At 31.7% G+C, this 20,716-nt stretch overlaps 1 protein-coding gene across 1 annotated transcript in view; it reads right to left on the reverse strand.

Moving 5' to 3' along the window:
- Window positions 1–11,022, reverse strand: part of LOC126747670 (myelin regulatory factor) — a 64,034-nt gene extending 53,012 nt beyond the window's left edge. The window contains exon 1 of the mRNA XM_050456428.1: window positions 10,701–11,022. Within this exon, the coding sequence (XP_050312385.1) occupies window positions 10,701–10,737 (37 nt within the window). The 5' untranslated portion in view covers window positions 10,738–11,022. The remainder of the gene's footprint in view (window positions 1–10,700) is intronic.
- Window positions 11,023–20,716: the final 9,694 nt, after the last annotated feature.

Raw genomic sequence — 20,716 nt, forward strand, 5'->3', positions numbered from 1 at the left:
ATAGAAAATTCTTAATTTAACTGGAAGTTTTCATCCATGAATTCATCTTTATACAGGGTGGTCCATTTAACTGAGACATCGCAATATCTCGAAAAAAAACTGAAACAAGGCCTCAGCTAGAGAATTTATAATGACTTCAGAAGTACTAACCACATTATTAGACATCCTGTGCTTATTTAATATCCTCATTTTACGCGTTCGCAATTACCATTTAGACTAAGTAATATAGTAAAAAAAAAACAACTGGGGAGAAACAATGCAAGGAATGCACCAACGCGGGAAAATGGGTTGGTTCATGTTTAAAATAAAATCCAAATTGTTGTTTTAATCGACGACGACGACGACGTGAAGGTCGACCAACTCCGATAATTATTCTAATTATTATACATTTTTTTATCCTGTATCGGAGAACTGCACTGGAAATATGAAATGATCAACAGCAGGTGTGATAAGCAGAAATAACTCAGGAAGTAAGTAAGTGCGGTTTTGATATGGTCTGAAATCTAAATCCAAATTTTTAGATGTCTACTTTTCCTATTTTTTGAGTGATGAGCCATTTTTCATGATTCTTTTCAATTTTTTTTTAAACAAAATTAAATGTGCACTTTGATACACCTCAAAGCGAAGCAGTTCTAGTCTGTGACTTATTCCATAGTCATGGCTTTGAGTGCCTATTCAAAGAACCTACCAGAGATACCTACTAGAGGGTTATACCAACACTCTTGACTAACCAATCAGCTCACTTAGAACTCTCAGACCACAGGTCTTGCCTATTAACTTTTGAATTAAGTCTCAATTCAAATCCGGTCTCTGACTCAAGTTGGTATGTTTAATTTTTACAACCATATTGAAGTACTCATTAAATACAACAAGCAATGTCGAAAATTTCCTTGAGATATTAAAGAAATTTTATCAATCCTTTCCACTCAAAGAGTTTTAAAGTTAAAGCAAACAATCCATGCAATGGTTCTTGGTTTAATAACAATTTAAAGCTTGTTGGTGATCTTCTCAAGCTCCTTGATGAAAGCGTCCAGGAAATATTCACCAATATAAAGCTTTTTAAAAAAAAATTACTTAACCACTATAAGAACTGCAAAAATTGCTTACAATAATAAAATCATTTCATCAGGTAAAAATCCTATTAAATCAATGTGGCAAATTATGAATATTCAATCTACTATTCAATACTTACTGAGCACTGGTTGAGAAATGAGGAACCAATTTCCCTTCCTGGCTACTCTGTAGCTTCCAAATTCTGTAGGGCTGGCCTTGGATATGGTGGCACTGTTGCTCTTGTGCATCAATGTTTTTGCGACGGCTTTGTTGGTTTTGGCGATTTTGATGATCTTAGTGTCGAAAAGGAGTTTGAATACTCAATTGTTTATTCTGGTAAAGCCAATTATTATATTGTGTGTATGTATCGTTCCCCAAATAGTAGTATAAGTACTTTTTTAGATAGGCTTGAACAATTCCTTTTAAAATTTTCTCCTAAAAATACTATAATTCTTGCTGGCGATCTTAATATAGATTTTGAAGATGGGGAGAATAGGGCTACATTGGATTTAATTAATTTGCTTTCCTCTTTTAATATTTCTATGCATGTTAACAGCCCTACGCGTGTAACAGGTACCACATCAACAACCATTGACTATGTTGCCTCCAATATACAGGAGAATGTAATTTGTAATGTATTTGATCCAGCTTTGTCCGATCATAAAGCCATCCTGGCTCAGGTGCCATTCAGAAAAAGATACAAATCCAGAGGTTTGGGTAGAATTTACAGCACAAGGAACTTCCGGTCTTTTGACGCAGGATGTCGATCTTTTAATTGGGACTCAATATTTTGTGAGCAGGATGCTCTTGCTTCATTTCACGCATCTCTTTCAAAGTTAGTTGATAGATACTTTCCCGTTCACCCATTAAAAAATCGATTTGTGGATCGGAAAAGATGGTTAACTCCTGGTATTCACATTTCCGGTCGTAATCTTAGATTTTTTGGTATTTTAAAAAAGTTCTACCCGATAAATAATTTTGTATTGTCGCTATTCTCGAGATATCGAAAAGTTTACCGGAAAGTTGTGTGTGAAGCGAAAAGACTCTATTATTCCAAACGTTTGAAATATTCCTCCAATGAGCAACGCGAAGCGTGGTCAATTGTTAATGAGGTTGTGTCCAGGAGTAATGGCTCTCAAGAAGTGCAGATTGATTCTGACATATTGAATAAGTACTTTTGTTCGGTTGCTGATATCCTCACAAAGGGTCTCTCTTCCACTTATGACCCTCTCAAATTTTTACCTACCACTAGCGGAAACTCATTTTACCTCAGCCCCACTACTCCCAGGGAGATTTTTTGCACTATAGGATCGATGAAAAAGAAAAGGGCATCTAGTGACGATGGTATTTCAGTGAATTTATTGGAAAAACTTCCTTGAGGCTCTTTCTGATGCTATTAATATTCCATTTCAGTCGGGCACATTTCCTCTTTGCCTAAAATTAGCAAAAATTTTGCCTCTTTATAAGGGTGATCGTTCTAGTCCATCCAACTATAGGCCGATTTCAATTTTGTCTACTTTATCTAAGTTGATTGAAAGACTTATGAAGGATCGTCTTTTAAGGTTTCTTCTGGGGCAAGGGGTTCTTCGAGATGAACAATTTGGTTTTCTATCAGAGAAAAGCACCTTTGACGCTATGTTTGATTTCTTGTCCAAACTTCTCCAGGGTGTTAATGGAAGAGAGGCGACTGCGGCGGTGTTCTGTGACTTGTCCAAAGCTTTTGATTGTGTGAGTCATAGGATACTGCTTCAGAAGCTTTCTGCTTATGGAGTTAGGGGTGTTGCACTGAAGTGGTTTGAGTGCTATTTGTCTGGTCGCGAGCAGTCTGTGTACCTTAATGGTGACTTTTCTGGTAGGGAGTCTGTGGATTGTGGTGTTCCACAGGGATCAGTTCTTGGTCCCCTTCTATTTCTTGTATACATTAATGATCTTATTACTCTTAGCATATGTGGACATTTTACATTGTTTGCTGACGACACAACGGTTTTATGGTCGAATAAAGATCCCAAGCAGCTTGTCAGAGATGTTGCAGCCGATCTCCTGAAATTAAAGCAATGATGTGATTCCAATCAACTTTGCTCAAATATGTCAAAGTCCCATATTATTGGTTTCAATTTTCAAGCTGAGAGTCTTGATTTTGGTGAGAACGCATTGGACATGGTAGACAATTCTGCATTTCTTGGTTTAGTCATTGATAAAGATTTAAAGTTTTCCGACCATATAATAAAGTTAAATAAAAAACTTGCTTCTGGCTGCTTCTCTGTTAGGGTAACCGTTCATGAACTGGGGAGAGATGTTGCTCGTGATGTGTACTTTGCTTTGTTCGAGTCGCATTTAAGGTATGCTCTTCCATTTTGGGGTGCATGTTCAAATTATCTGTTTCAGTCTGTTTTTGTGCTGCAAAAGAGGGCTGTCAGAAGTTTATTTAAGGCCCTAATATTTTCAAAGAGAGTCGTATTTTGACCCTACCATCATTATTTATTTTCGAAACTGCATGTTTAATATTCAAAAATAAGAACAGTTTTCCAATCCGACATCACAGTTATCCTACCAGACAGATTAATAATATTCCCTTTCCTATTCCTCATTTTACATCTATCAAAGATTAATTTATATATCGCGGTTTAATGATTTATAATCACATTAGCGTGGAATTAAGAAGTGTTCAGTTTTTGCGCCAGTTTCGTTGTAAACTGAAGTCATATTTTCTTCTAAAAGCCTTTTATTCGATTGAAGACTTTTTTAAGGCTGAGGATGTTGTGTAGTAGATGCTAAGCTTTTAATCTGTTAATTTTAATTTTGAACATACCTTTATGTGTCCCTTTATCTCTGCTACCTTTGCCTACATGCATATATTTTGTTTGTAACATTTTTCTCTCGCATTTTTTTTTTTTTTAGGCATTTTATATGTTGTATAAATTTTTTTCTTGAAATGTCCCGGAAAATGTAGCTGATCCCTCTATAGAATGGTCAGTGTTTTTTGTGATGGTAGAGGAGGCAGCACTATCGCTATTTTGTATAGTCTGTAAATTGTCTATTAAAATTATTTTTGTATAAAATGGATGTTTATTCTTTCTGAGAAATAAAATTGGATAAGCAATAAAATTTCCGGGCATTATCATAATGCCCTAGGTGTGATAGCAGGTATTATTAAATAAAATAAAATAAACTTTATTGTATGACATAAAATAAGAATACCATACAAAGGTGGAAAGTACCGCTACGCGTATTTTAATAACCACCGTGCCTAAATATCTAAACCTAAAACTGCTAATATTCCTACCTATTTATTCATACATATGTATATATTCAGTAAAATAATTATGTGTCACAATAAATTATTTGATATATTGCTCTCCCTTATATAGTCCTTAACTTTATGCTTAAAAGTAGTGTGACTTACTTCCTTAAAACTCATAGGCAAGATATTATAAGTATAGATCCCTGTGTAAGCAAAACAAGATTTAAAAAATTCAGTGTGATGCTGACGAATAGAAAAAATATTTTTATGGCGAATATCTACTGAATCTCCACGGCCCATCAAAAATTCCGATAAATAAGTAGGCTCTTTGAGATATTTTACTTTATATACTCGACTAAGATTTGCAAGCCAAGATAGCTAAGATTTGCAAATCTTCTCTCTGCCATATTTAAAGTATAAATTTCTGAAATATGCTGACTAACATGATCCCTGCGTGAAAGATCTTTAGTAAACCGCACACATGAATTTTGTATTTTTTGAATTTTATATTTGTTATTTTCAGTTAGGAATGGACCGTATACAATATTAAGGTAGGCCGGTCAACTAAGTACTAGGCTTTCAGTAAGAATTTTTTTACTAATTAGGGGTAAGACATTTTTGAATTCATACAGAATTTTGAGTTTGTGATATGATTTTTGACAAACATGAGTTACATGAGCATCAAATTGCAACCTGCAGTCCATGTGCAAATCAAGGTTTTTTACTTGATTAGTCCAATTAATTTCATAATCGTTAATTTTAAGTTTTACAGCTGTGGCAGTTTCTAAGTTGATCTCATTTTTAGAAAACAATATAGCCTGTGTTTTTTTAGAATTAATAAATGAGTTTTGACTAGCACCTGAGCATAAACTCCTTATCAAGAAGAAGGCAGTTCTTTGATGTTTGCTTTGCGTTTAAGATTCTGAATGGTATTGTTAGAAGTCCGGAATGTCTGTGCCTTTTCTCTTTGCATGTATCTTCTTACACAACACGAGGTCAGGCACTTCTTCACATTCCCTTTTGCAGAACATCCTATCTACTAAACAGTCCTATAAATAGAATAGCTTCTACAGTGAATAGATTTGCAAAAGATCTTGATTTTTTCAGTACATCTTTAAATAAATTTAAGTTGTCAGCTAGGGCAACTATCTTGGGATAGTGCCCTACCCCCACTCTTTGGATTAGGTTTAGCACAGTATTGTTTGTTAGTATTATAGTTTTTACTTAAGACTACTGTTAATTATTAATAAGTACTTGAAATGTTATATACGTTGATAAATAAATAAATAAAATAAATAAATAAATAAATAAATAGAAGCAGTTTTTACTGAGATATATTTTTTAAAGGCTTTATGTTTCATTTCAATCATTTTTTTTAGATTATGGATTAGCCATGGTGGACTGGTACTTCCAGATTTTCTCAGCTTTAATGGACAAAACATATCAAATAAATCTAACAGTTTAGAATTAAGTATTTCTACTTTAGTTCAGTCTTATATAACTCACGCCAATCTAGATGCTCTAAATGATATTTTAATTCTTCAGAGTTAGTCAGTGTAAAATCTCTTTTATATATCATAGTCTTAATCGGCTTCAGTTTATCACATTTTATAGTACAGAATACAGCCTCATGATCTGTCTGTATTGGATCACAGGGTATCACACCATGATCCTTGACTAGGTTAATATTATTTACAAAGATGAGGTCGATTAGAGATTCACTATTTAGTGTTATTCTAGTAGGCTTATCAATAATTTGAGTCAAATTAAAAGTCGTAAAATATTATATAAAAATTTACATTCTACAGTGGTGCTATTTAAAATATTAATATTAAAATCTCCTGTACATATAAAGACATCACAGGTACAAATCACTTCTGGAATGAAGTCATGCAAGTATTTTAATTCAGAGTATGCTACTGCTGGTGGCCTATAAACTACTCCCACTGTTATGTTTTGCCCCACATGCTTAAAACTTATCCAAAGATGGTCAATGCCATATCCTGAGTAAGGCAAATCAATAAGAGTTGTTTTTAATTTATTAGTTACATAAATTGGGACACCACCTCCCCTATCCTCCCTGTCTTTTCTATATAACTTGAAATTTTTTATTGAAAAAGATTCAGAAAGGAGTTTATTGCTAAGCCCTGTTTCAGAGACTGTAATTATATCATACTTAGATTTTTCTATAAAGTGCCTAATATCTGAAAATTTATTACATAAAGACCAGGGATTTATATGAACTATATTTAATTTGTGCTTACAATTAGGTATTACGTCACTTATAGCAAAAATCAATTTAGAAATTTTTTATCTCACACGCTCAACAATTATTGAAAAGAAGAAGAAAATAGACTTATTCACGTATTTAAAAGAAATATGAACTTAAATCTGTAACGATACCGTTCGATATATTTAATTTAATTTAAGTTCAATAAGTTTTAAATACAATAATTTACTTGAGGTATAATAGATTTTTTTTTTTTTATATACCTAGGAGCTGAGGTTCAATCTATTAATCTCTGAGCTCGTTTCTTCTTTTCAATATCCTACCTAACTTCGTTATGAATATTATAATTAAAAAACGATAAAATACAATAAGAAGACCTACTTTTTTTAAAAAATACCTAATTTGAACCAACGTTTCGGTAGTTATATCTACTACCGTTATCAAGGTAATTAAAGTAAAATTAAATTAAATTAAAAATAAAATATACTTATCTTTCAAATTTTTAGTAATCCAGTCTCATCAAAATTTCTTCCTAATTCGAAAATACTTTATATACTTTTTTATATGATTTGACGGTTTATTAATAGTTTGACAAACTATTTTGAAAGATAACAAAATTTTCAAAGGTTACTTTTTTTAAAAATTAAAGGGGTGTGATCTTAATGTAAATTAATCATAGAAAATACATGAATATCAAATATTTTAAATCATTAATTAATTTTGAGAATACCCTGATCTACCTCTCTCTTTAGCAAAGGAATCCATGTATTATGAAAATCAACCGAACAAGTAGCTAAGCATTTATCTTCATTTAACATTATAAATGCACTTTCCTTTATCTTACGTAATTTTGAAATTGGTTCCTTTGCTAAAATTGAGGAAGCATTCCAGTCTATTCTGTGGTTATTGTCGAATGCATGTTGTGTAATTTTTGATTTTTGAAATTCATTGTTTTTTATGTAAGATTTATGTTCATTAATTCTTTTTGGTAATGGTCTACAGGTTTCACCTATGTAAAATTTACCACAAATACAAGGAATTTTATAGATTACATTTTTATTAAATTCATTTTCATTGAAAGGTTTAGTTTTTGTTAATAAGTATCGTAATGTGTTTTGTGATTTAAAAATAGTTCTTATATTAAATTTTTTAGCAATTCTTTTTATCTTATCAGAAAAACCTGGAATAAATGGTAAAATAAGATTTGTCGTAAAAAGTGGTTGATTCAATTTTATACGTGGATTATCAAACTCTTTAAAGCAATTTTCTAAAAATTCTTTGGGATAATTATTTTGCCATAATTATAATTTACTTAAAAAGCATAAAAACCAATTTTCTAATATTGATAGATTTAAATTAACTCCACATAATAGTAAATCACCACATTTTTATGGTTTACCAAAAATACATAAAATAAATGTTCCTTTAAGACCTATAGTTAGTAGCATAAATTCACCTACTCATCCTCTTGCAAAATATCTTTTAAATATCTTAACTCCATACACTAATAATTCTGATTCTTACATTAAAAATTCTCAACATTTTTTAGAAAAACTTTCTACAATTTCTTTTAACCCTCATGATCTATTGGTAAGTTTTGATGTTGTAAGTCTTTTTACTAATGTTCCTGTTGACAAAACTTTAAATATTGTTAAAAATAAATTAGAGAATGATAATAATTTGGCAGAACGTACAACATTAAGCGTTAATACAATTTTAGAACTTTTAACCTATTGTGTCAAAACTACTTATTTTCAATACAATAATGAATTTTATCAACAAAACTTTGGTATGGCTATGGGTTCTCCTCTTTCACCAATTTTAAGTAATATATTTATGGAAAATTTTGAATCTGAAATTATTAATACATTTGATAAAAAACCTAAAATATGGTGGCGATATATTGATGATATTTTTTCAATATATCACCATAACGAAATAGATCTTATAAATTTTTTAAATTACATTAACTCAAAAGAATCTACTATAAAATTTACTCTTGAAAAGGAGGCTGATGGTCAGCTTCCTTTTCTTGATATTTTAATTAAAAAGGATTTACAAAATTTTGAAACTAGAATTTACCGTAAACCAACTCATACTAATAGATATCTTAATTTTAATTCTAATCATCCAATAATGGTAAAGAAAGGAGTGGTAAAAAGTTTATATGATCGTGCACACATTATTTGTAATAATCAATATTTAACAACTGAAAAAGATTTTATTAAAAATATCTTAATTCAAAATAATTATCCCAAAGAATTTTTAGAAAATTGCTTTAAAGAGTTTGATAATCCACGTATAAAATTGAATCAACCACTTTTTACGACAAATCTTATTTTACCATTTATTCCAGGTTTTTCTGATAAGATAAAAAGAATTGCTAAAAAATTTAATATAAGAACTATTTTTAAATCACAAAACACATTACGATACTTATTAACAAAAACTAAACCTTTCAATGAAAATGAATTTAATAAAAATGTAATCTATAAAATTCCTTGTATTTGTGGTAAATTTTACATAGGTGAAACCTGTAGACCATTACCAAAAAGAATTAATGAACATAAATCTTACATAAAAAACAATGAATTTCAAAAATCAAAAATTACACAACATGCATTCGACAATAACCACAGAATAGACTGGAATGCTTCCTCAATTTTAGCAAAGGAACCAATTTCAAAATTACGTAAGATAAAGGAAAGTGCATTTATAATGTTAAATGAAGATAAATGCTTAGCTACTTGTTCGGTTGATTTTCATAATACATGGATTCCTTTGCTAAAGAGAGAGGTAGATCAGGGTATTCTCAAAATTAATTAATGATTTAAAATATTTGATATTCATGTATTTTCTATGATTAATTTACATTAAGATCACACCCCTTTAATTTTTAAAAAAAGTAACCTTTGAAAATTTTGTTATCTTTCAAAATAGTTTGTCAAACTATTAATAAACCGTCAAATCATATAAAAAAGTATATAAAGTATTTTCGAATTAGGAAGAAATTTTGATGAGACTGGATTACTAAAAATTTGAAAGATAAGTATATTTTATTTTTAATTTAATTTAATTTTACTTTAATTACCTTGATAACGGTAGTAGATATAACTACCGAAACGTTGGTTCAAATTAGGTATTTTTTAAAAAAAGTAGGTCTTCTTATTGTATTTTATCGTTTTTTAATTATAATATTCATAACGAAGTTAGGTAGCATATTGAAAAGAAGAAACGAGCTCAGAGATTAATAGATTGAACCTCAGCTCCTAGGTATATAAAAAAAAAATCTATTATACCTCAAGTAAATTATTGTATTTAAAACTTATTGAACTTAAATTAAATTAAATATATCGAACGGTATCGTTACAGATTTAAGTTCATATTTCTTTTAAATACGTGAATAAGTCTATTTTCTTCTTCTTTTCAATAATTGTTGAGCGTGTGAGATAAAAAAATTTCTAAATTGATTTTTGCTATAAGTGACGTAATACCCAATATAATAAGTAACTCATTATGAATTCGTCACAACAATACAGATTTTACTTACAATTAGGTATGGTATTGCTACCATAACATATTCCATTTCAAAGGTAGGTATTATAAATCAATAATAGATAGGTAAAACATAAAATAATTTATTTTATATAAATTTATTAAGACAGTCAGTTATAAATAAGTTAAATCACCAATGATAATAATAATTTAAAAAAAATAATGTAATGTTCTATACAATTTACATCATAGTGGGAATTCAGTCAGTTATTTGGCAACCTGTTGATTCCAACTGCAAATGTAAACAATACAAAATTCTTGAACATATTATTATTATTATAACAACTAATATCCAAGGCGTCTTTATTAATGATAAAGTGGACATGTGAAAGACCTCTGAGAAACCAACCTCGCAGTATAAATAAAATAATCACCTTAAAAAGAGTATAAACATTAAGTACTTTACTCCCCCCTATATAATGCATGAAGAAAGGCTCTTTAAAGCAGGGAAATTATCCAATTTATTTATTTAAAAGACAATTTGACGTCACGGGCACCAAGAGTAATCGAATACCGACCGATAAGGCGAAATTATCAACAAAAACACGAATAAAATATGTTTCGAACGTATTTTTTTTTTGAAATGTCCCCAGATATAGTGTAAAAACATTGCCTACTTACCGAGAAAAGCCGTCAAATCTGCTGGCAAGCCGTCCATTTTACGCAAACAAATAAAAACTTTAAAAATAATCGAACATTTTTTCTTATAAATAAATAAAAAGGAAACGATAATAATCGCGGAACGGGATTTTCACATTTTCACATTCACACAAAAGTTTTGAACTTTTCATTATTGTGAGCAGCAGGACTGCGTTTTCCACGTTCTTTGACAGATGACTTATCGTGTCGTCTTTGTCTATCCTGCTTTGACATTTGTTCAATTATTTAAATTATTTTTAAAGGATTATTGCTAAAATTTAAAACTAGCTTTAAAAATATGTGAAAATGTCCGGTTGTACGGTCGCAAAACCAAATAAACTAAATTAATGACAAACAAAGCGTTGCCTTGACTATGCTGTTTCTTTCTAGCGCATTAGAAGATGATAGTGTTGTCTCTCTTTCTCGGTTGTTAGCGACTGTTATATTATAATAGGGAGGCTTAGCATTCATTAGATTTTTTTTTTGCGTTACTTGTTATACCCCAGATGTATATAGAGTTTATTAGGTTAGATGGAATTTATTAGATTTATTTGGTTAGATGGAAGAACAGGCGTTTAGATATCTGAATTTTTGTGCGCTGAATCTCGCCCCTAGGGCCAGGACCAAATTTACTTAATCACGGTCAACAATACAATAAAATAGTATTTAAATCACTCTATTGGTCAAAAAAGGAAATTTCTAAAGTGCAAAATCACTTTTTCTATATTAAAAATGAACGAAAAATAAACTAACAATAGTCTGGAATCGTAAAAAAAATCCGTTAAGCTCGCGGGTGACGTTTTAGGTGATGACTGAAGATCAAGCTTGAGATCTGACAATCGTGCAACGCTACTCCGCGACATGCGACATGGATAGATTCGTCTATTTATTATTTTTAGGTTAGGTTAGGACTGTTAGGAGTAAATCTTATGTACCTACCATATTATTCTGTGTTTTGCGATTCCAGGTATTTAATCTAAAACTTTTGTATTAATGTAATTGCAATGTTCGTTTTTTGGTGCAAGAATTGCGTATTTAGAGACTTGTATTACATCTTTAGCTTTTAGAAATCCAACGCCAAAAATTTCGGCCACGATGTCGTTTGCTTATTATACTTAAAGGCAATTCAATCAAAACTGAATTTTCAGTTTGTTCATTACTTAAAGCAGGGTATTCACCATTGCCAATTTTAAGAAGAAAGAAATTTGTGGAGAAATAATACAACATGAAATTGTAGTTAAAATAAACAGAGCAAAATATGGATGAAACTACAGATATTTCTCGTATTGAATAATTATTCCTTTGTGTAAGATATATAGATTTTGATAAAAATGTCGACAACTCTTCCTATACATTGAAGGAAGATTTTTTGAAATTTGTAGCTGTTCAGAATACTACTGGTAAGAATTTAGCGACAGTAATGCTGGAAAGTTTACAATCACTTGGGGTGAATTGCACTTACATGGTTGGACAGGGTTATGATGGGGCCGCTGCAATGAGTGGCAGTTTTAAAGGTGTCCAGGCTATAATTAGAGAAAAATATCCAGCTGCAATATATGTGCACTGTAGTGCTCATTCTTTAAATTTAGCTCTTGCCCATTCCTGTAAGATTCAGAGTATCAGAAATTGTATTGGAACAATAAAATCTATTGCAAATTTTATATAAATACCAGCTATGCGCACTGAGATATTAAAAAATAAAATTAAAGAATATGTTCCAAATAGTAAATGGACTAAGTTAACATCCATGTGTGAAACTCGGTGGGTGGAAAATCATGATGGACTAATTAGGTTTACTGAAGTTTTTAAACCTAATTTTATTTTTAATTTTTTTTATTTTATTAAGAATTACTTGATGCCAAAATTATTAGAGAAAGCAAATCGCCTTATTCAAGTCCGGCCCTATTAGTAAACAAAAAAGATGGGGAAAAGAGATTAGTAGTAGACTACCGAGCATTAAATAAAATAACTATAAAAAACAAATAATCGATAATTTATCAGACTATAAATTTTTTACAAACTTGGATCTTGTTCTGGGTATCACCAGATTCCCATGAGTCAAGAATCAATCCTCTACGCTGCCTTTGTAACCCCTGAGGGCCATTATGAGTAGATCAGAGTACCCTTTGGGTTATGTAATGCGCCCTCGGTTTCAAAGGTTTATGAATGAAATATTTTCTCCGCTTCGTCGTTATAAAGTGAGGCCATACCTGGATGACCTCTTAATTCCTTCCAAAACACTGTCTGAAGGTATTGACATTTTAAACAAGGTATTGGAAATTGTGAAAAATTATGGCTTAACTATTAAATTAAAAAAATCTTTCTTTTTACTGGAAAAATAAGCTATCTTGGCTATGAAATAACTTTCAACAAAACATCACCTTCAGACGCTAAAATCAATTCTGTGTCTAATTTTCCTAACCCTAAAACACAACACCAGTTAAGACAATTCTTAGGCTTGGTCGGATATTTTCGCAAGTTCATTTCAAATTTTGCACGCATATAGGTTCCCTTACCATCATTATTAAAGAAAAATTAAAAATGGACTTGGAACCATGAACATTCAAAAATTGTGGATTTTCTAAAGAAGCAAATAATATCAAAACCAGTTTTAGCAATTTTTAATCCTAAATTGCCAACATCTGTATACAGGGTGATTCATTAATATTGCACGAAAATGAAATGCCGGTTTTTTTGGGTTAAATTATGACGAAAAGTTCCTATAAACATATGTCCGAAAGTGCTTCGTTTCCGAGATACAGGGTGTTCAAATTTTCTTAAAAAATCGATTTTTTATTAATATCTAAGAAATGCCTTTGCTGTTTGCAATGTCATTCACACCATTTCTGGATATCTTAATGATGTATCTTTTTGACATATGACAGTTGATTTGTTATTCCAGGGACGTGCCCACGGGGTAAGCGGGTTAGGTTTTTTGTACAAAAAATAGCACCTAGTAGATTTTTTGAACCTCCTGTACATTTTTTGGATGACGCAACTAAAGATGGAATTGTTTCAACTCTTGGGTGTTTTTCGTATCTCCCTCCGTTTTCGATAAAAAAATTAAGAATTGCTTTTTTGCATCCCTCTGTAAAAATACAAGTAAATGCTTTTAAATCACGCGAAAGCAAAGAAATAATTTTCTTCCTAAAATGTAATACTTACCTATTCATAGTGTCGAATATCAAGTACAGCATTAACAACTGCTGATCTAAAAAATACTGCGGAATGTTGAAATTGTAAATACGTATTAAACAAAATTTAGTAAATACTATTATCGTTTTAGTTTTTGTCGCATTCTTTTCGTTGCTTTGAAAATGCAATAAATAAAATACCAGTTCATTTAACATTACTAGGTGTGGCTCAGTGATAAGGTGTTGTTTTTTTCCTGTCAAGTAGACAATTTCCTCATTTTTGTCTAAAATGGAGTACACTTATAGTGAAATGTGCGATATGCACTTTGTGTATGGTCTTGCTAATGGTAATTCACAAGCAGCGAGGCGTATTTACGCGGACAAATACCCTAACCGAGTACTTCCTCATAGTCAAATGTTTACTCGCCTCCATCAACGTCTCAGAGAAAGTGGAAGTTTTAAAAAACTTACAGTCGACAATGGACGACCCCGCACAGTTGCAACCGCAGAAGCTGAAGAAGCAGTGCTCCACGAAATCGAGGATAATCCTTCAACGAGTACAAAACAGATTGCTGCCACTTTAAACATTAGTCAGCCAACAGTGTTTAGAATAATGAAAAATCAGCTTTTGTACCCGTATCACATCCAGCGGGTACAAGCACTTTTGCCAGACGACTATCCTCATAGAGTGGCTTTCTGTCGATGGTTACAACAAAACATTGTAGAAAATCCTCCTTTTTTATCAAAAATACTTTTCACGGACGAAGCTAATTTCTCCAGGAATTCGATAATGAATTTCCATAATAATCACATTTGGGCAGATGAAAATCCACATGGAATAAGTGAAAGTCGCCATCAACACCAATTTTCACTGAATGTTTGGGTTGGAATCATTGAAGACCACTTAATTGGTCCTTTCTTTTTGCAACAAAGGTTAAGTGGAGAAGTGTATCGGCGTTTTCTTCAAGAGGAGTTGCCAACACTATTAGAAAACGTCCCGCTTGACTTAAGGTACCAAATGTTTTTCATGCATGATGGCGCTCCGGCGCATTTCAGCTTAATTGCTCGACAGTATTTAGATAGAGTATATCCCAATCGTTGGATAGGTCGTGGAGGTATACAACCCTGGCCTGCGCGATCTCCCGATCTAAATCCGATAGACTTTTTCCTCTGGGGCCACCTCAAGCAATTAGTTTATACCACCCCCATCGAAAATGTTGAAGAATTAAGAAATCGTATTATTGCAAATTGCGATATTATTCGAAACACGCCAGGGATCTTTGAACGTGTTCGCCAGTCAATGCGTCGCAGGACAGACGCATGCATTGCAGTTGGAGGAACTCATTTTGAACAACTCTTATAGCGTACGTTTCTTAGTCCATAGCTTTTCATTACCTTCATCAATTTACTAATGTTTATTCTAAGAATTTAATTAATGTACCTAAGTTTAATTAAAACTATTTTTCAACAGGTAGTACAGTTAATGTCATGTCAAAATTCCAAATTACCGTATTTACTATTCTTCACCCTGTAAATCGATAAGTAGGCATTTTATTATGGTTATTCAAGTTTTTTCAAACGTTTGCATTAAACTAATTTTTTTATCGAAAACGGAGGGAGATACGAAAAACACCCAAGAGTTGAAACAATTCCATCTTTAGTTGCGTCATCCAAAAAATGTACAGGAGGTTCAAAAAATCTACTAGGTGCTATTTTTTGTACAAAAAACCTAACCCGCTTACCCCGTGGGCACGTCCCTGGAATAACAAATCAACTGTCATATGTCAAAAAGATACATCATTAAGATATCCAGAAATGGTGTGAATGACATTGCAAACAGCAAAGGCATTTCTTAGATATTAATAAAAAATCGATTTTTTAAGAAAATTTGAACACCCTGTATCTCGGAAACGAAGCACTTTCGGACATATGTTTATAGGAACTTTTCGTCATAATTTAACCCAAAAAAACCGGCATTTCATTTTCGTGCTAGTAGAGAAGGCTATGCAGGTATACTCACACAGAAATCAAATAATATCGAACATCCAGTCGCATTTTTTAGTAGACAAACGACTGAGCCAGAGAAAAACTATGATTCATTCGAGTTAGAATTACTGGCAATTGTAAAAACTTTGGAGAAATTTCGATATTATCTGATAGGCAATGAATTCACTATTTTTACAGATTGTAATGCAGTCAAAAATGCCTGGAATAAACAATCAATTATTCCACGTATTGCTCGTTAGATTCTATTTCTGCAACATTTTTTATTTCAAATGTGCCATAAAGCAGGTTCTCAAATGCAACATGTCGACGCATTAAGCCGGAATTTTCAAAATCCAGAAAAAGAATCAAATGAACGTCAAATCTGTCTTATAACGGAAAATGATTATTTGCGGGAGGCGCAAGACTTGGATCCTGATATTAAAGATATTTTATTAAGTGGTGATGATACGGATAAAAAGGATATTTTTAAGAACTATGACCTTCGTGGAAATAAGTTATTTAAAATAACTCCGTATGGTCGTAAATGGGTAGTACCTAAACTTTGTAGGTGACATTTTTCATTCGATAAAACTATTGATAGAATTAAACGTTCATATTGGTTTCCTAAAATGAATCGATTTGTAAAGAAATACATAAGCGCTTGTCTACATTGTCTTTATCATAAAGAACATGGTGGTAAACAACATGGTTATCTACATTCTTTGCCCAAGTATGCTAGACCTCACCATACTCTGCACATGAACCACTTAGGACCATTTGTTGAAACCGAAAATGGTAACCAATATTTGTTAGTTATTGTGGCCGGGTTTTCCAAGTTTACCTATATTAATCCAGTTCCAAATACTTCTGCTAAACAGGTGCTAAAACACAGTGGCGAAGCGTGAACTTTTTTTTCGGGTAGACAAACAATAAAAATCGCTAATTAGAAAAAAAATGTGTATTTCATATTATTTACTTTAGTGAAATAGGCAATGAAAGCGCATGAAAGATTAACTCAAAGATAAAAATTATGCAGTGATATAAAAAAGAAAAAAATAATAATAGATAGCATAAAAATAAATACTACTTACAAAAAAACATAACATATATTATAAATATTACATATATATACTTTACATAAATATTCATATTGCTTTATAAAGAAGTTCAATACGACGCGATTTGCTCATAGCAAAATTGTCAATGACTTTTTCTTTAAATTGTGAGTGTCGATTGTAATCTGCAACGATATATTTTTCTATAGATAGCGTGGATAACGCTGACAACCGTTCGTTCTTCATCGAGTTTCTCAAATATATTTTTATTCGTTTTAAGGTACTCATAGATCTTTCTGAGGAGGCACTGGTCACTGGTATGGTAAAAATTAGCCTCAATAATTTTATACTTTCAGAAAAAACATCATTTAAATCATTATCATAAATATAATTAAATAATTGTAATGGTTCTAAATGTTGTTTAATATCACAAGCATATATAACTAATAGTTCATTTTCTAGTTTTAATAAATTAAAAATTTTTGGATAGATACTATCCAATTTTTGGTAAAGGTATTTTGGGGATTATTTTAAATAATCGGGATATTTTTCCCTTTCAAAAAGATTTATAAATGATAATTTGTGAATATCGCTAAATCGTTCCTGCAATTGAATAATAATAGTATCAATTACCTCAAATGCAACTCTTTTAAAATTCATCTTAATATTCTCAGAAATCGCGTCACCTAAAAATTCGTCACATTGGTCTACACAAGAAGCAATAGTTTCATCTTTATGTAAGTCAGATATATTTTTAATTGTTTGTTCTTCTTCTTTGAAACAAATTGCAGGATTTGACAGTATTTTTGATTGCAAAATTGAGTATAAATGATTTGAAAACACGAAAATGTTATAAAAAGGACATAACATAAGAACAAATTTAGGTTGTTTTAATATTTTGATTAAACCTATAGCCAAATTAGTACTTTCTGGATCGAATTTATCAGAATCTCCTATGAATTTTTAATAGAGTGTGATAGTTTCGAAAAATAGAGAATACTGACCGAGAATGGAAATTCCATCTTATGTCAGACCCACTTGGAATACTAAAACCTAATTTTCTTAATTCATCTGCTCGTAAAGGAGTAAATTACAAATAAACAGTTTAACATTAGTAATTCGCTTGGAAGAATGTAAACGAACTAAATTTAGTTGGTGAGCATAACAGTGTATAAACAGTGCTTGTGGACAGATTTTTTTTATTATAGTTTGTACGCCACCCTTAGTTCCTGATATGATACTAGCCCCGTCATAAGTTTGGGATACAAGTTTTTTTTCGACTTGGCATAATTTAAACACTTCCAATATTTTATTACTAAGACCTACGGCCGTCTTATTACCAGTACATCATAAAATCCAAGAAATCTTTCTATTATCTCATTTTTACAGACATACCTCAAAATAACACTAAATTGCACACAACACGAATTGTCTGTAGTTTCGTCAGCTTGAACAGAAACAAATTCGGTGTTTTTTAATTCTTCTAAAATTATTTCCTGAACTACACATGTGATAGATTCAACAAGATCATTCTGGATGTCACTCGATGTCCCTCTAAAAACCGAACTGCTTTCTAAGTGATCCTTAATGGCAGGTTCCTCCATAGCTAGTAGCTGCAATATCTCCAAAAAATTTCCTAAAATATTTATATTCAATGCTAACATTTTAGCAATTAAGTTACAATAACTTACCTTTATTTCTTGACTCTCCAGTCTCATCATGGCCTCTAAATGCAAGTTGTTGCTTCGCCAAAAAACATACAACGTCAATTAACAGTGGCGAAGCGTACGAGTAGACAAGGTAGACACTGTCTACCCAAAATTATCCAGTTATTTCTCATTAATTTATTACGTAATTATTTCATGTAATTGTTGAATTCAAATTAAAAAAAAAAAAAATAATACAGAATGTAGTCGCTCTCCTTACTATTATTATATAGTATCTAAACGGCTATAATATCTATCTGACGCACCAATTAGAATAAAAATGCAGGGCTGACACCCAATTAATGTATACGAGCCCCAGGAAGACACATTGATATTTGTCTTTTTTGGAAATTTGGAGCATCTAATCGAACCATATACGCATCAAGCAGGCGACAGAGGTCTAGCCGCATCAGTATTCAGCCTATTATGTATGCAAAATTTACTCACGGGAAAGACATTTGAGCTTTTGTCTATCGAAGTCGACCAGCTATTTTATTATGCTCTTGAGGGTTATTGTTTATGGACACTTTGACACGCTTGATCTGGTCGGCCGCAATACATCTTCAGTTTTGTTTTTTGATGAATCTGCATTTGCCATTTGGTGCGGGCGCGTGCTATTGTAATTTAATAATTAGTATTTTTAATTTTGGGTGTATAGAAAAGATTTTAGAGTGGATATTTTAGGGGTATTTATAAACGACTGTTTGATATTGGTAATTGTATTTTAGTTGTGTTTTTTTTATTAGTATTTATTTTTATCTATCTATCTTTTTATGCTAGTAGTAATAATTTTTTTCTTTTTTATATCACTACATATTTTTCTCTTTGAGTCAATATTTCATGCGCTTTCATTCTCTATTTCATTAAAGTAAATAATATTGAATACACATTTTTTTCTAATTAACGATTTTTATTGTTTGTCTACCCGAAAGAAAAGTTCACGCTTCGCCACTGTCAATTAATCGGCTTACTATCTTTTTTTTTTTTTTTCACTTTCTCATTGTGTTGGAGAGCATTAATTTTTCGCGCCTCAATAAGAGTGTGATCAATGCGAACTTTTCCCAACATGCAAAAAAATTCATTACATGAAATGTGTTTTTTCGAGGTAGCATGTTTGTTCGCTTTCTGAACAAAATTTTTGATTACATTGATCCCATCTTTTGCCCAAGCTTCTTCTCCGCCAAATAAAACACAGGGAAAGCAGTACAAAGCATTCAAATTGACCCGTCAACCAGCTGAACGACTCGTACCAGGTTTTTTGGAATTTCCGCATAGTTTTGCCGTCTTTTTGTGAAATATTAAGATCAGGTCGTTTTTGAGAATTTTTTAAATTAAGTTTTTCTTCTAATGATAAAGAAGAAAAGTTTTGTTCTTTAATGTATGTAATTGGATCTTCAATATTCATTATTTTAAAATTAAAAGTCATTCATAAATAACCACTAAAATTAAAATATCCACTAAAAAAACGTTTTTTATACACCCAAAAACAAAAATACTACTAAATATTAAATTACTAGAGCACGCGCCCGCACCAAATGCCAAATGCAGATTCATCAAAACAAAACAAAACTGAAGATGTATTGCGGCCGACCAGATCAAGTGTGTCCATAAACAATAACCCCTCAACAGCATAATAAAATAGCTGGTCGACTTCCATAGACAAAAGCTCGAATGTCTTTCCTGCGAGTAAATTTCGCAGACGTAATAGGCTGAATGCGATGCGGCCGAACCTCTGTCGCCTACTTGATGCGTATTTGGTTCGATTAGATGCTAAGACAAATATCAATGTGTCTTCCTGAGGCTCGGTGTCAGCCCTGCATTTTTATTTTAATCGGTGCGGCAGGCGGGGCGCGCCTTCGATTTAATCATGTATAAGATACGTTCTGTGTTAATTTTTTTTTAAATTTAAATTCAACAATTACATGAAATAATTAGGTGATAAATTAATGATAAATAACAGGATAATTTTGGGTAGACAGTGTCTACCTTGTCTACTCGTACGCTTCGCCACTGCTAAAACAGCTACAAAGCCTCTTCTCCATCCTGGGTAACCCCAGGCGTATAATAGCAGATGCCGGAACCGCATCGAGTGAATTTAAAAACTACTTGGATAGTAA

This window comes from Anthonomus grandis, chromosome 2 (genome assembly GCF_022605725.1).
Source record: "Anthonomus grandis grandis chromosome 2, icAntGran1.3, whole genome shotgun sequence".
Lineage (NCBI taxonomy): Eukaryota > Metazoa > Arthropoda > Insecta > Coleoptera > Curculionidae > Anthonomus > Anthonomus grandis.